The sequence below is a fragment of the Crocodylus siamensis genome, chromosome 4 (assembly GCF_052110815.1).
Source record: "Crocodylus siamensis isolate JL-2025a chromosome 4, ASM5211081v1, whole genome shotgun sequence".
Taxonomy (NCBI): domain Eukaryota; kingdom Metazoa; phylum Chordata; order Crocodylia; family Crocodylidae; genus Crocodylus; species Crocodylus siamensis.
This window is the reverse complement of record NC_143398.1, coordinates 230429170-230444605: the sequence shown is the minus strand read 5'-3', so window position 1 is coordinate 230444605 and position 15436 is coordinate 230429170. Positions and strand designations below refer to the sequence as shown.

At 40.7% G+C, this 15436-nt stretch overlaps 1 protein-coding gene across 8 annotated transcripts in view; it reads left to right on the top strand.

The window, feature by feature from the left end:
* Nucleotides 1–15436, top strand: part of R3HDM1 (R3H domain containing 1) — a 109300-nt gene that overhangs the window by 69242 nt on the left and 24622 nt on the right. For all 8 annotated transcript variants that reach the window (XM_090045864.1, XM_090045861.1, XM_090045858.1 and 5 more), the window contains 2 exons: nt 2016–2170; nt 6913–7061. In XM_090045864.1, coding sequence (XP_089901990.1) covers nt 2016–2170; nt 6913–7061 — 304 coding nt within the window. The remainder of the gene's footprint in view (nt 1–2015; nt 2171–6912; nt 7062–15436) is intronic.

Here is a 15436-nt window from a genome sequence, read left to right as displayed (position 1 = left end):
GAATACAGGGCAGGGAGCAGACCGTAGACCACCAGATTAGGCAGGGGAGAGGGGATCAGAGTGGTGCTTGGGGGTCCTATTTGTGACATGCGTGTGAAAAAAGTTGGTTCACACTGGAGTAGAGAATGGGTCTAATTAGTAACCAACTGTACTGGCTTGTACTTGGTATTCTAATGTGTAGACAGATGGGTCCAGGTGAGGGAGCTTATCAGATTCATGTCAACTTTCTTACACGCTGGTCAGTTTCATAGTTTCTAGGGTCGGAAGGGACCTGAGCAGATCATCAAGTCCGACCCCCTGCCATGGCAGGAAAGAGTACTGGGGTCAAACGACCCCAGCAAGGTCGGCATCAAGCCTCCTCTTAAAGACCTCCAGGGTAGAAGCCTGCACCACTTCTCTTGGAAGCTGGTTCCAGACCCTAGCCGCCCTGACCGTGAAGTAGCACCTCCTGATATCTAACCTAAACCTACCCTCTGCCAGCTTGTGACCGTTATTCCTGGTCACTCCTGGCAGTGGTCAGGGGAACAGGGACTCCCCCAATGCCTGCTGGTCTCCTCTGTCTAGTTTGTAACAGGCCACTAGATCCCCCCTCAGCCTTCTCTTGTGGAGGCTGAACAGGTTCAGGTCCTGTAGCCTCTCCTTGTAGGCCCTGTCCTGCTGCCCCGATCATGCGGTGGCCCTCCTCTGGACCCTCTCCATGTTGTCCACATCCCTCCTGAAGTGCAGTGCCCGGAACTGGACACAGTACTCCAGCTGCGGCCTGACCAGTGCTGCCTAGAGGGGGAGGATCACCTCCTTGGACCTGCTTGAGATGCATCTGTGGATGCAAGGCAAGGTGCAGTTGGCCTTCCTGACTGCATCCCCACACTGCCCGCCCATGTTCATCTTGGAGTCAATGACGACTCCAAGATCCTTTTCTGCCTCTGTACTGATGAGAAGGGAGCTCCCCAGCCTGTAGGTATGCTGCTGGTTCTTCCTCCCTAGGTGCTGCACCTTGCACTTGTCAGTGTTGAATCCCATCCTGTTTTCATCCACCCACCCCTGTAACCTTTCTAGGTCTGATTGCAGCCTATTCCTCCCTTCTAGCATGCCCACGTCCCCTCACATCTTAATGTCATCAGCAAACTTGAACAGGGTGCTTTTTACCCCCTTGTCCAAGTCACTGATGAAGATGTTGAACAGTGAGGGACCCCACTGCCCACATCCCTCCAGGTCAAAAATGACCCGTCCACCCCCACTCTCTGGGTGCGGCCCTCCAGCCAGTTGGTGACCCATTTGACTGTGTGGGTGTCAACACCACAGCCCCCCAGTTTTTTAATGAGAATGGGGTGAGAGACAGTGTCGAAGGCCTTCCGAAAGTCCAGGAAGACTATGTCCACTGCTACCCCTGCATCTAAGAGTTTACAGTTGAGTTTACAGCCTACCAGAAATAATTCACAATATGCGTTCCTTCAGAAAAACTCCTACTTGCACTTTTATTTTTACTAAGCTCTGCTGAGACTTGTCTACAGGTTTCTCCAGCTGTAGATGAATATCACTGTTCATGTTTAAAAATAAATAAAAGCATTTCCTTATCACTGCTTATTAAAACACCTTATTAAAACTTACAGAGTATATAAAGTCAAGTTCAATTTTTTTGCGTTCATAATTTAATTAAAAACTCTAATCACTAAACACCGAATTCACTTTCTAGTCAGTTTCATTTTCTGGTTCTCTTCTAATGATGTCGTAATATAGTAATGCCAGGGTTGCAAAGACATCTGCAACTATATGGCCTATTTTTTGTTGTTAGTTTAATTTTCCATTGTAAGTTAAAATTCTAATAACATTTGTGTTGCTCTTAATTCTTGTGTAAGTTGGTTCTATCAGACCTTATATCAGTCCGTCATTCCTGTGAAAATGTTCCATTAGAAACCTGAATAAAGTTGTATATCCTCTTTATATGTGCATTTTTGTTTGAAATGTGTTTAAATATTATTTGTTTTCAAATCATTTAAATATTTGTGTAATTACAGGTTACCAAGTTATGCCTAACCAGCAGCAAAACTACCAGGCATTAGTTGGAGTTCAGCAGCCTCAGAATCAAAATCTAGTCAGTGGCCAACACAACAACATTGGAAACCAGATCCAAGGTGTCGTTGTCTCGTATCCTTCAGTGCCAACTTATCAGGTGAGTTCATAGCTCTATCTTCAGTTCATATCTTTAATCATAGCTTTTTCTTCAGTTTACATTTAAAATGTGTATATCTATATAAAACCTTTTAAGCTGTAAAAAGCTACCAACAGAAGCTAGAGGATCTAAAGAGAGGGAGTTTTCTTTTGAAGTAGAAATAATAGAGAATACATAGTTGTCCTTTTTAATAGTTCTAATAATGTCATGGCTGATACAGACCAAACATAATATTAAAAGGGGTACAGAGTACATAAAAACACCCTTAAGAGTTGTGTCTCCTGTTACAGGGCAAATTGCTCTGCTTATTTCTGGTGTCCTGGGGAACCAGTTTTTCCACTGCTTACAACAAAATAACATATAAATCTTTTTTTGGTGTGCTGTTGTCATCTATTTTTCTTTGATTTACTGAATGCCAGAATAAGTCCATTTTCTTATCTTATCTGGACAGTTTGTCATGAAAGTTGTCAGTTAATGGAATCGTAGATCTTTGGTAAATGAGAATTTCCAGTACAAGATAACTTCATGTAAATTGTTCGTTCATCAGCTTTCTATCTTGCCAGATCATGTTTTTGCATTCTCCACTTATACTTTCAACTTAAATGCTTTTAAAGTACTTATATAAAATGTGTTTCACAATACTAATTGACGTAGCCAAGGTAAAACTTTTACTTTTCTATTTATTTTTAAAATAATACAAATATCTGCACAACCTTTTAAACTGTAAAAAGCTACCAAAAGAAATTATTGTACAAGATTACTTGCGTTATGAAAATATTCTAACTCTTATGAAACACTTACAAAATATTGTTAAGTATTATCCCTGTTTTACAGAAGGAGCAACTGAGGCCTTGGCAGGTGTTAACATTACTGTTAATCAAGTCTTAACTAGTTACCCAGCCACACGTTCATTCAATTAATGGTGGAATAAAACAAGGAATAAGCACAAAGTTATTACACAAAATGTATTTAAAAATTCCCATCACACTGTAAATTGTGAATGTGTGGCCAGTTAATCTGTACTCCCAGCCCTAGGAGCTCTTTGCTCTAGTGTAGGGGTCAGCAATGTTTTTGGGCACAATGCCAAAAACACCTGCAGCTTCAACTTGTGAGGTGTTGGTATTCCAGGGGCAGGCAATGGGGGAACCAGAAGCAGCCCGATCCTTGTGGCAGCACAGCCCTGGCCCCTTCCCCACTGTCAGTCCTGAGACGCACGTGCGAAGCAAAATGTCTTTGTGTACCATGCTCTGGCACCTGTGCTGGGGGTTGCCTACGCCTGCTGTAGTGCCTTCCTGAGGCCAAGACTGCCCATCAGATGATCGGTGCTTCAAGTTGGAGGAACCAGGCACCTGGCTTGCTGTCGTGATCCTGGGCTCCCCCTTGCATTGGCAATAGAGCACAATTGGGATCTAATCCATGATCCCAACAGTTGCGCTTCCTGCCTTGCATGTGGCATGGTTAGCAGCATGATTATTGGGATTGTTGATAAGATTTTGTCACACCTTTAATTGAATGTCTGCCAGGAGCCTGAGACAGAGAATTTAATTGATTTGTCTGAGGGCACACCGTAAGTTGGAAACAGAATAAGGATCTACTGTCTCCCTATTCCAGCACACTTTTTCTATTAGAAGGCCCTGTCAGCTTGTCCTCAGTAGCTTTCCTGAGTAACAGTGCTTATCCTTATCACTAAGTCTGTTTAAAAAAATAATACCTTTGATCCCTAGCTGTCATGTAACTTTTCATATCCTCTTCTAACATCAGATAATATTGCCATTTAACTAAATAGATAATTAATCATGATGATCTCTGACAATTCTGTAAAAATATTCAGTATAGATTAGATAACTAAGATGTCCTGGGTTTAGATTTTAATCAGGTTTTTTTTATGAAGACAGTGGAAGCTGAGCAATTGTTAGTAGATTGTCAACATATATTCCACCCTGTGAGATGAGGTGTTTTGTGGCAGCAGTGTTTGTTGAGACCATATGTGTGTGCCATAGATACTCATATGTCCCCTTGCTTGAGTGCAAAAAGGGGAGAACAGACCATGCCATCCCCCTCTTTTTATTGTTGATGGCTCAGGCAGAACCCCTGTAGTGTCTGCCTGGGTCATTGTGCACTGTTAGTCTCGTTGACTGTTGACAAAAGAAATTCTTATTTTAGCCATCTGGACTGCCTAGCTCCATGGCTATTTACTAAGCTCTTCTGCCCAAATATGCATGATTTGAATTGAGATAAATTAGCTTCTTCCTGTGCTATTGAGGTGGCTTATCCACAAGTTAAGAAGGATAACCAATTACCTTCAGTTCCTTACAGGCTGTGCTGGACACATCCGCTGTACTGGCAAATACTGTGGCCATGGACATGCATTACATTTGTGCTGGAAGAAAAACCATTCTCCCAGCACAAAGAGTGTGTACAGCTGTTCAAAGAGTTTATTGTGGAAGAGGACTGGCTCTTCCACAAGAAATTTAGATCAGTGCCTACCAAGAAGATCTCCTTCCTCTCTCTAACAGTCCTGAAATGGATTTCCACTGCAGGAGAATGCCCCCCAATCAATTGGATGATTGGCAGGAAAGGAGGGGCATTCTTCTGCGACTACAACCCTTCCCAGACCCCCCAGAGGATTGCCACTGTAAGAAAATCCCCCTGCTCCTCCCCAATTCCCTGCGCTTCTCTGTGTCAGCTTAAAGGAATGTAGCAGGTAGGTGGCAGGTAGCTGTGCCATAGTGGCCACCTTCCCAAGGCTTCACGAGAATTGCCAGTACCAAAGAATGCACTGCTCCAATGCACTGCTCCAATCCCCATCACTCCTTCCGGGTCATCTCAGAGTAATACATGAGAAAACGGGCCATAGGAAGAAAATCAGGTATGATAGAAGTACCACTGGCCCCTATACCAGCAGGGAATTTACTAGGGCTTCTGGCAGACATTGCACTTTAAGTTAATCCATTTTAAGTAGTAAGCTGGCTACATGCTTAAGCCGTTACATAATATGTATACTAACTTTGTGGCTGATTCCCATCACACCTTGTATTGAATGTGTGGTTGCTCCCAGCCTTGGGAGTGTCCTGGAGCCTTTCAGAACTGATTGCCAGCCATGCATTTGTGGCATAGCAGGAGGCAAGATTATTGGGATTGCAGATCAGATCCCATGGTGCCTTTTTATAATTGATTCTTTGTTGGGGCCTAGGTAAAATAAAGGACACCTCAAACTACAGAGGAAAGCTGAAAAATCCCAGCAGTCCTGTCAACTGGACCCGAAGGAAAATTTCCCCAAATTAGTTGATCAAATTTGATTCTGAGTGCATGAGATGCACACATGTTCAGGTGCATTCCATGTGAATAATCACTTGAAGTATTAAAAATGGTTGCTTATCTTAGAGCAACTGTTTCCTCATGGTGTGCAGTGCACCTAGATTGCACAACCTGTTCTTACCCCACTGTGATTCTGTAATGGTCAAGGTACTGAGAGATGGTTAGAATTGGTTTGCCCTTTATTCCCTTACATCAGGGTGGGCAAAATGCGGCCTGGGGGCCGGATGTGGCCCGTCAGGCCATTCTGTCTGGCCCATGGGGCCCCTAAAAAATTTAGAAAATTAGTATTTATCTGCCCTGGGCTGCCTGTCATGTGGCCCTCAATGGCTTGCCCAAACTCAGTAAGCGGCCCTCTGCCCAAAATAACAGCCCACCCCTGCCTTATGTGGTGGGACACTAAAGCAGTCTAAGAAAGAAGACACTCGCTGTTAGCTGAAGAATTTGATTTCATTCAGATGTGGACAACACATCCCAAGAACCAGGCATTTTTAAAGTTCAGTAATTGTTCTTTTGCTACTAGAGGAAGCTCCAACACAAGTTGAAAAGCATCCTGATATTTTTAAGCAATTCATCTCATGTCTCCATAGTTGGATAGCTATTCTAGATTGCTTTTTCATTTGTTTTTATTCATCTGTATTTTAGACTGCTGCGTTCATCTGCATCTTTGCTACTGCTACTCTGCTATTCTACATTCTTAAGACAACCAGTTTGTCTGTTAAAGTAACTGAGGAAAATATACCATCACTCTTAGTGTATATATAGGTTAAATAGTTCCGAAATAGAAATTTGGCTCAGGGTTCTTCCTTGACCCTCCAAACAAAGTATCAGGCTCGCTTCTTAAATGTGATAGCGTACTCTTGTATGGAGGTTGATTTCTTATTTTGCCTAGGTCCTTAGTCAGCCTTCACAGTCACCTCTTCACTAATAATAAGCTATACACTGAATCACAGCAAAAATGAAATCGGAGTATAGAAAACCAAACAAAGTTTTGCCTGATAAGTTGTTGAAATCATCGTTAGCTCTTTGCTTTACCTTCCTCTGTATAGATAAGCTTATGGTTTTAGCTGTTTCAAGCTGTAAACTTAGCCTGATGGCTTTACATATTTAATAAGATCTGTATTATTTTACTTGGTTTTTTAATTACACAAATGTTAAATCTGTTGCAGTCCCATCTGCTTGAAGTACATCATATTGCACAAGATCATCAGATAACCTTAGAATACTAGCTACAAATTAGGGAGTTGTCTAGACTGGATTATTTCTCAAGTAAAAAAAAAAAAAAAAAAAAAGATGGGATTACTGTATATTTTATCGTATAAGGTTAGATATATTTTTAACAAACTCATATAAATGATTGAGTAATCAGGAGACAGAGGAGAACTTGTCTGCAAAAGAAAGTAAGTCTTAATGCTCTCAATCTTTAGGTTTCAATGCCTCAAGGTTCCCAAGGAATGTCCCAGCAGACATATCAGCAGCCTGTTATAATTCCCAATCAGGCAAATCAAGGATTGCCCACAACAGGAATGCCAGTTTACTACAGTGTCATTCCATCAGGTCAACAGAATAATTTAAGGTGAGTTTAACTCAATGACTTGATCTTGAGTAACCCAGCAGCAGCAGTATGCCCGAGCAGTTTCCTTGTACTATCTAACACTTTCAGTATTTGCTTTAGGATCACCTTTTACAGCTAGAATGATAAAGATACAGTTTTGTTACCAATCTTCACTTCCTTTTATATGTGCAAGTAAAATAGAACAACTTGTGTCTGCTCTAATAGGAAACTACTCATTTCTGACCACAAAAGTGCTGTGAAATATTTTTATAGCACTTCCCATAGCAGTTCTCATATACTTAGGTGTTCCATTTTGGGTATTTATTTGTGGGAAACGTTTTTACATGAAACACCAGGATTTTTGCAGTGGTACATTAAACCATTGGGGGAAATGTTTTTGGTCGGTAGTTTTGTCACAAAAGTGACTTTGGGAAGGGACAGCCATAGAGAATTGAGGCCCCAAAGCAGGCTGAGAGTAGTGACTTACACTCTTGTTGGAGGGTTTTCTGGCAAATCTTTCCTTTGCTACACAAATGCACAGCCTTTTAAAATTTGCACAGTTCTGTCAGGCGTAATACATTAAGAAATTGTGGTAAACTGATGACATTTGCAAAAGGCTTATTTTTTTTCCTATTTTTAGCTAAAACGACCTTCCCTCTTTCATTAGCACAGTATAAGATGGAAGTTCATGTACTGCAGCTCTGAAGGAATTATCACTACACAGCTGCTTCTACTTGAATAAGCCTGAATGCCTTACCTTTGTGTATTGCAGTCCTTTCTCATGTCACTTTGTTGCTAAACTTCCAAAGCAATAACATTTGTTGCTGAGTGTAGTATTGTATCTGGGCTATGCTTTACTTCAACAAGAAGCACTATAGTGTGATATAGGCAGGCAAGGTTCTTTGGGTAGATGTGATATCTTTTATTAGACCAGCTGTAGTGTGGCAGTCAGAAATGACTGTCCAGAACACAGTGGTTCTCAGCCTTTTTAGACTCAAGGTACCAGATCTGAGGCATTTTCTGAGGGGCGCCAACTCTTAGACTTCACTCTCTTCCTGACTACAGAAAACTAATAGAGCAATTTTTCAGTGGCGTAGAACTCAGATCACAGCAGGTCAAGAATGTTTTTAACACTGTGGATTCCTGTTTGAAAAATCTGGGTTTATCTTATGAATCATGTTTGCATACCTAACAGTGCTAAAACTACATGGCTCTGCATAGCACCCTTGAAAGGATCTCAAGGCACAGCAGGGTGCCATGGCATCCTGGTTGAGAATCAGTTGTCTAGAAGCTAATGACATCAATTTGCTATTATCAAAATAGATTTTTGGGTTGGGTCATTTAAATAGGGAAAATAGAACACCCTCCTGCTCTGTTCTGTACCAAATACTTAAACTTGTACCAGGACACTCTTGGCAAGATATGCACATACTGTGAACACAAGAATGTGTGTGCATGCATGCATGTGGGTCTGTGTGTGTGTGCAATGTGTGTTCTACTTACTGGAATGGAAGTTGTTCAGTAAATATAATAGTTAATAAAGTCAATAGTATAGAAGATTTCTTTCAATAGTAAAGGGCATATCTTTTTCATCTAAACACTTCTCAGAACCTATTTGATTTTCCCCAACTCATAGTTTAAGTAGTCTCCCTAAACTGCATTAGTATTTGGGCCGAGAGAGTCAAGTTTTAGGTTGTGTGAGGTGCTGGTTTTTTATTTTTTGTTGTTTGTTTTGGGCTTTTAATTATGATCATCATTTTGTCTTCCACAGTTCAAAATAATGGAAATAGAATAAGAGATGGAGTAGTTTAATGTTTTTATGCAAATCTTGTTTTTTTCTCAGTTGTGTTGAGTTCTAACTGAAGTTTCATGTTCATTTTCTGTCCTTGATCTTGCTTTGTTTTCTCAGGTGAATGTCTGTGTCTGTCTGTCTGTTTCTCTTTCAGATGCCTGACCCCATTTTGCCTACTTCTTTCACTGTGTTTTTCTTGGTGTCTCATGGATCAGTTTGTCACACAAACTTCCTTAGAAGTAACTGTCCTCTCCCTTTTCCTGCTTCCATTTGGAGTCTATGTGAAACCACATCCCCATGGATACTTCATTATTAAAAACTAGTTAGTGGTTATTTAAACAAGATACTTTTAAAGTTTTACGGAATAATGTTGTAAAGAATTGTTAGTCTAGGCTGGAAGGAATGATAAAACAGGAAGGATTGCCTATCCCATCTGATTCTTTACATCAGGGCTGTCCAGCTGTTCACATCTGGCCCCAGAGGAGTTAACTTGTGCATTGCTTTCCTACTGATGCTGCTGGAGCCTCTGGGCTCCCCCTCCCTTCTGCTTCCACTGCCAGCTCGAGGCATGGGGTGGTACAGCATGGCCGACAGGGCTGAGGAAAGGGGGGATACATAGCACAGTGTAATACAGTGAGCAGGCACTCATGGCAGGGGGATGAATGTGGAAGTGTAGTGGGGGGAAAGGGACACCTGTGCCACAGAACTTGGACAGCCCTGCTTTCTATTGGAAGCTGGTTCTCCAGATGGGATACGCCAGGGTTGTGCACGTGTGCGTGTGTATGTCTATTTTTAATTGAAGTTGCTATCCTATTTCTGCTATCTGTCAATATTTTTGTCTTCAGAGACCTTGTCTGTGTCTTTTAGAGCACTGTGTACACAGAGGTCTATTAAGATAATAGATAATCACATCATGCCTGATGATACAGCTCTGTAAAATCTTTATATCCCCTAGAAGCTGCAGAAAAAATGTAGATTCAGTCAAAATAAACAGTTTCAAGACCTCCTTTCAAAACAGGCTTGCTAAAGGCTTAGTTTCTTATTAGACAAATTGATTCAAAGAAGAAAAGCAGCCCAGGGTCAGGATTTGCCAGTGTATGAACTCAGATGTATCGCTCTTGAAATTGAGATTCTTTTTGTCACAGCAGTCTAGACTGCAAAAACACGTTTGCTCAGAGTTTTCTACTGATCTCAATAAGAAAAACAGCTGTAAACATCATTTTTTCTTTAATAAATATTTCTTCAGGTCATGAATGGCCCTAAGTGTGACCATTCCTCACTCTCAGTAAATAGAAGGGATAGAGGGGCAGGTCAGACCATCTGTTTTAACAAGGCTTGGTAAAGAAGTCTTGGGTAAAGGCCTGTTTTTCCTTCTGTAGGTTTTTTCTATTTAAAAAAGCGCTGGCAATTAACACCCAGAAAGCATAAAGGGTAGTCTCTAATAAAATAAGAAAACAAATATATCAGGACTATACAGTTGTAAGAACAAACAAACTGTGCTAAACCAAATTCAGTATTTGTTTTTATATATTAAGGTACAAAAAAAATGAGAGGAATGTACAAGATTCACTTGGTACTCTATGCATTTATAATCTTAACAAATGTAACCCAGATTTCTGTGGATTCCAGCATTGTAACCTGGATCAAAAATGGCTGAAGAATTTAAACAATAGGGATAAAGATAATAAGTGGCTGGGGGAACTTTCCAAAGGTGGCTGATGCTTGTCCTTGCTTTTTTTAGCATCATTGGTTAGCTACAATAAATCTGTAACAGCGTATTAATTTAAGTCTTACAGATGCATATAAACTGTGAAGTTGTTCTAAATACCAGCAAGAACAAAAGAATAAATACAAGTAGGCATTAAAATGTTGACTATGGTGGGAAATAATAAAACAAGACTTTAAAATTATAATTGGATGGAAATTAGGATATTCAGAGTGAGGAAGAAATCAGAAAAGAAGTAATAACTGAGCTTAGCTTGCAAAATGACATATTAGCTGAGAAGCCTAAGTGCACATGTTTTGAGCTACTTATAAGTTGACCTTATGTAAAAATGGCAAGGGAACTGATCAGTCCTTTCCATAGGGCACTGGTGAAGTTACTCCTAAAAGGCCTGTGAACTTTTCCATAGCTCAGTGCCAGCAAAATGTCAAGAAAATTGTCAGAGTCCTTCAACTGAAAGAATCCATTTATGAGGAAAGATGCTTTATTCAATGACACATCGTTTGGGGATTTGACAGTTATCAACAATTACTTCAGAAGTACATGCATTAAGTGCTTGCTCCTGCATAAGTGCCATTGAAGATGGAGAGAGAGTAGGACTGTTGAGCACAATCTTATTTTCTAACCCAATTTACTGAAGCAAGATAGAGACACTTTGACAGCAAGAACTGTATGCTTGGCATACATGATTAGGCAGCAGGGATCTGGCTGAGAGGGATACCACTTTCTGAATCTCTGGTGGTTTCAGTCAGTGCCCAGCCTCCATGGCAGTGCCGGTTCTTTCTTTATGCTATGTGTAACAGTGAATAACACTACTCTTGGTTGGCAGTTGGAGTTGTTTGATTTTTTCAAAAACTGCCTACCGTGCATGTCATTTTTTTTATTAAGTGGATTGTTGCTCAGTTATTGCAATTATTGATTAATTATTGCTTAATTTCTTAAGTAATTCCATAGCTACACCTAACTTTTTTCCTATCACTCATTATATCATTACCAGTTTAATTTCAGGGTAACCGTAAGTTCTTGCTCACACTCTGCACTACCATCATTTTTTAAATATTTGGTTGTATAGAATTTCAGAATACGTACTGAAAGCCGACTCGGCTAGCTCATGGACTTTCAAGAGTGCACAGTAGAATGCAGAATGCCACAAAGAAATAATGTGGACAGTCTTCTTGTAGGGAGTGATAGGCAAACAGACTATCTACAAAATTGTTCACATGTCAAAGGGTTTGTCTATACAGGAAGATTCAGAAAAGCTAAACCAGATTCATTAAAGGTATGAATTTACGGTGTATTAAAGCTTATTAAAACCATGCCTTGGGGCTCTCATTCAGAAGTACAATGGTTTGAATTAATTTTAGTTTAATTTGCTTCCAAAGGAATCTTAGAAACGCTGCTGGTAATGACTCTTGTCCTATGTCTGTTTACACTGTACCGTCTATCAGTAGCTATACGTACATTGTTGTAACCTGATTTTTTTTAGCTCTGTTTTTAATTAAAAACTGCATCCTCATTTGAGAAATCAGTTTTGCTGTTGTTGAATTAAAACAGAAACTTATTTTAACGTCTTGACAGAGCTGTTGATTGTTATAAAAATAAACTGTCCAGATAAGCTAGCAAGGGAGTGAGGGCTTTTTTCCTTTAATTATTCCTGAATATCAGCTCACTGAAAGGGCATGGTAGGAAGATCAGCATCAGGGACCAGTCTCACATACAGTTGCATAAATAAGATCTGACAAATTTTATTTCAGTTCCCAAGAATCTCTTTAGCCTGGTATGGCAGAATCTGTGATTTTTGGGATCCAAGATAAAATTCTTCCCAGATTAGATTAGATCCCAGTCACGCAATTAAATTAACATGTTCCAGGAACCTTATATTCAAACATTTATCATTACTCTACCTGTTTTCTGATTTATGAAATTCTTTTCATCTTTGTCTCACTTTCACAGTGTACTTTAAAAACTGCTTTATTACAAATTTTTGCAGTCTCCATTACTATTAATATTATACTAATAGCAAACTTCAGAGTAATTTCATCCTTTGTGTAAACCAGCACATGAATTTTCACAGAAAGATAAGAGATATATCTGAGAAGAGATGTCTCAGTGTTTTACGTTCAGGGTAGTGCACTCTCTCTCATTTTAACTTGTGCTGATTTGTTCAGTTTAAACTGAAGTGATATTTGTTTTGCTCTAAATTAATAGTATCTGTTTAAATTGTCAGGCAAATAGCAAAGTAGAATAGATATGATAAGACAATGGCAGATATTAAAAACCAGCAAGGTCTCTGTTTTATTATTTTTGCAATAGGTAATATTAAAAAATATATTTTCCATCCCTTCATTGGTGTTTTTTTACCTGCCATCCATCACTGAAATGGAGTATAGCAGTGGTGCCTGGCCTTCTGGCCCCACCACATGGATGAGTGGTGCGAGTTTGGTCTGTAGGCTAGATCCAGTCCATGTGCTCACATCTGACCTGCTGACCCAGCACTGGCCCCATGTGTGCTAGATCAGGCCCAGGCACAGGGCTATATCATCCTGCCCACAAAGCTTTGGTGGTGGGAGAATGGTACCAGCATCAGTTGCCAGCATTCCCCCAGTGCCAAATTGCTGGACCTTTGGGGAGTCCCACAGGCTGGATCACACAGCTCTGCAGGCTGAGCATCCCTGAAATATAGGAACACAGAGGTGTGACCTTGAGTCAAACTCATAGTCCCATTTTAATATTACAGTTCTGACAGCAGCCTTAATACTGATACCGATACTTCAGGTTGTTCCCTCCAGAGACGCACATACATTGTACACCTAGTCAGTTAGGCAAGTGGCGTCCAACTTGTCTGGCCCAAGTGGCGCAGGGCCAGCTTATGGGTTGGATCCAAAGCACAAGGCTGGTTTGCAGGCTGGCATTATCTAATCTGCCAAGCTGAAACTTGGCAGTGACAGTATGAATTGCTGTGGTTTCTGGAGCCATGGCAGTCATCATTCTTCCCAGCACCAAATTTCCAGCCCATGGGCCAGGTAATGTGGCTTCATGTTAGATATCTGGCCTGCAGGGCTGGAGATTTGGTGGTAGGGCAAGCAACAGCAATATCCATTGCCACAGCTCTGGGAGCCACTGCAGTTAACTCTGTGATGCTCACCATGCTACCAAATTTTCAGGACTGTGGAGAGTCTCTTGGGTTGGATGAGATGGCTTTGTGGGGCTCATGGGGTGTTTTCTTGAGTTTGTTGTACTGATATGGCATTCATAGTCTGTACAGATATTGTAGGTAGTGTCAAGCCATATTTAGCCTCATTGACCTTTTATTTATATGCATTGTGGTATTTGATATAAAATGTATTTTTTATATGTTATGAGAGACTCAGGTTTGTGCAATGTGATACTGCTGGTTTTCAAGTGATAAACCATGCCTTTCTTTGGCACCTAGGAGAGATACAAAGCCTAAATGGCTGAAGAACAGTAATTGTTGAGAATTAACATTTGACGTGAGTTGTTTACTCATCTCTGTTGCTGAATTGCTCTGCGACACAGGAACCAGGGTCTTTCAGGCCATCCTGAATTTGTTGCAAAAGAAGAATAACACCTGGCTATTCAAGTGACTGGGAGGAGGACATCTCTCAGAGTGGAGAGACTAAGTGCGAGACAGGATAATTAGGATATTGGATTCTTCATGTCTGAAAGGATGCACATATTCTCTTGGTTGTAATTACACCAGGAAAGATTTCTGCTCTGGTAAACATGCACCTCTGGGGGAACAAGAAGTTAGATGCATAGTATAGGTTCCTTGAGACTCTAGTGAGGAAGGTATGTAAATAGCGAGATAATAAATTGTCCTCAATTGTAATTGTACTTGAGAACATTGGTTTGTCTCTAGTTTTCCCGGGACACAGGAAAACATTGGAGTCCTTCAGCTAGACGGCTAAGTTGAAACTACCTTTTTTGGATTTATGGGGCGGGATAAGAACAGGTTAGTGTTCTGATTAGTTTCTTTCCTTTGTTTATCCTTTTAGCACTGTCTGGATCTCAGCATGTGGTTACAATTTTCTTATGCTTGTTTTCGTTTTTATAATAAACACTTTTGTTATCTAACTCGCCTATTGTCAGTGTTAATTTGGATCTTGGAGCGCTTGCCCATCCAGGCCAACCTCTTTTCCAGAAGAGGGAACCATCTTCTTTGAGCACATGACCAGAGAACAGTTTAGTTCTTTTAGCTGGCAGAAATCCTCTCTTCTAAGAGCTGGCAAGGCCTGGGTGAGAGGCTTAGCTGAGGTTTCATAGGACAGTAAGGTGACTTTTGCAGCATCTCAGTCTGTTTTTGGCAGTCGAGCAGCAGATGGCAGGGGGTTTGCACCTGGATGGTGCCCCTGAAGGTCTATGTGAGCACTCTAGTAGTGTCTTTCAGAGGTGCACCTGGCCACATCCAGGGTCAGAGAATGTCACAGGGCTATAATCTGGTCACCCCTGAGTTAGGATGTAGTGAAGGTGAAATGCCAGCATCTCATCTTGGCACCAAAAGCCCTCAGTTTGGCAGTGATGCACCAATCTGTCTATATTCAGCAAAGTATTTAAGGACCAACCTAAAGGTTATGTTTTTGTTAGTATGTTGCTGTGTAGGGTTGAAGTACATGCTAATTCTTTGCTAAGTAGCGGACTCAAAGGATTGAGTGAAGTACTTTCTTCCCAGGCCCTTGATTCTGTGATGCAGGAGAGAAGGTATGAATCAAGTTTTAAACAGTAAAAGGGGCGAGAAATTAACACAAGCAGCAAATGGATGAAATATTTGAAAATAGGTGATAAGAGGGATGTGTAGAATCCTAGCCCTTTAATTCATTATTTTTGAGAAGACTCTTGTTGCATCTATGATGGAATCGGATG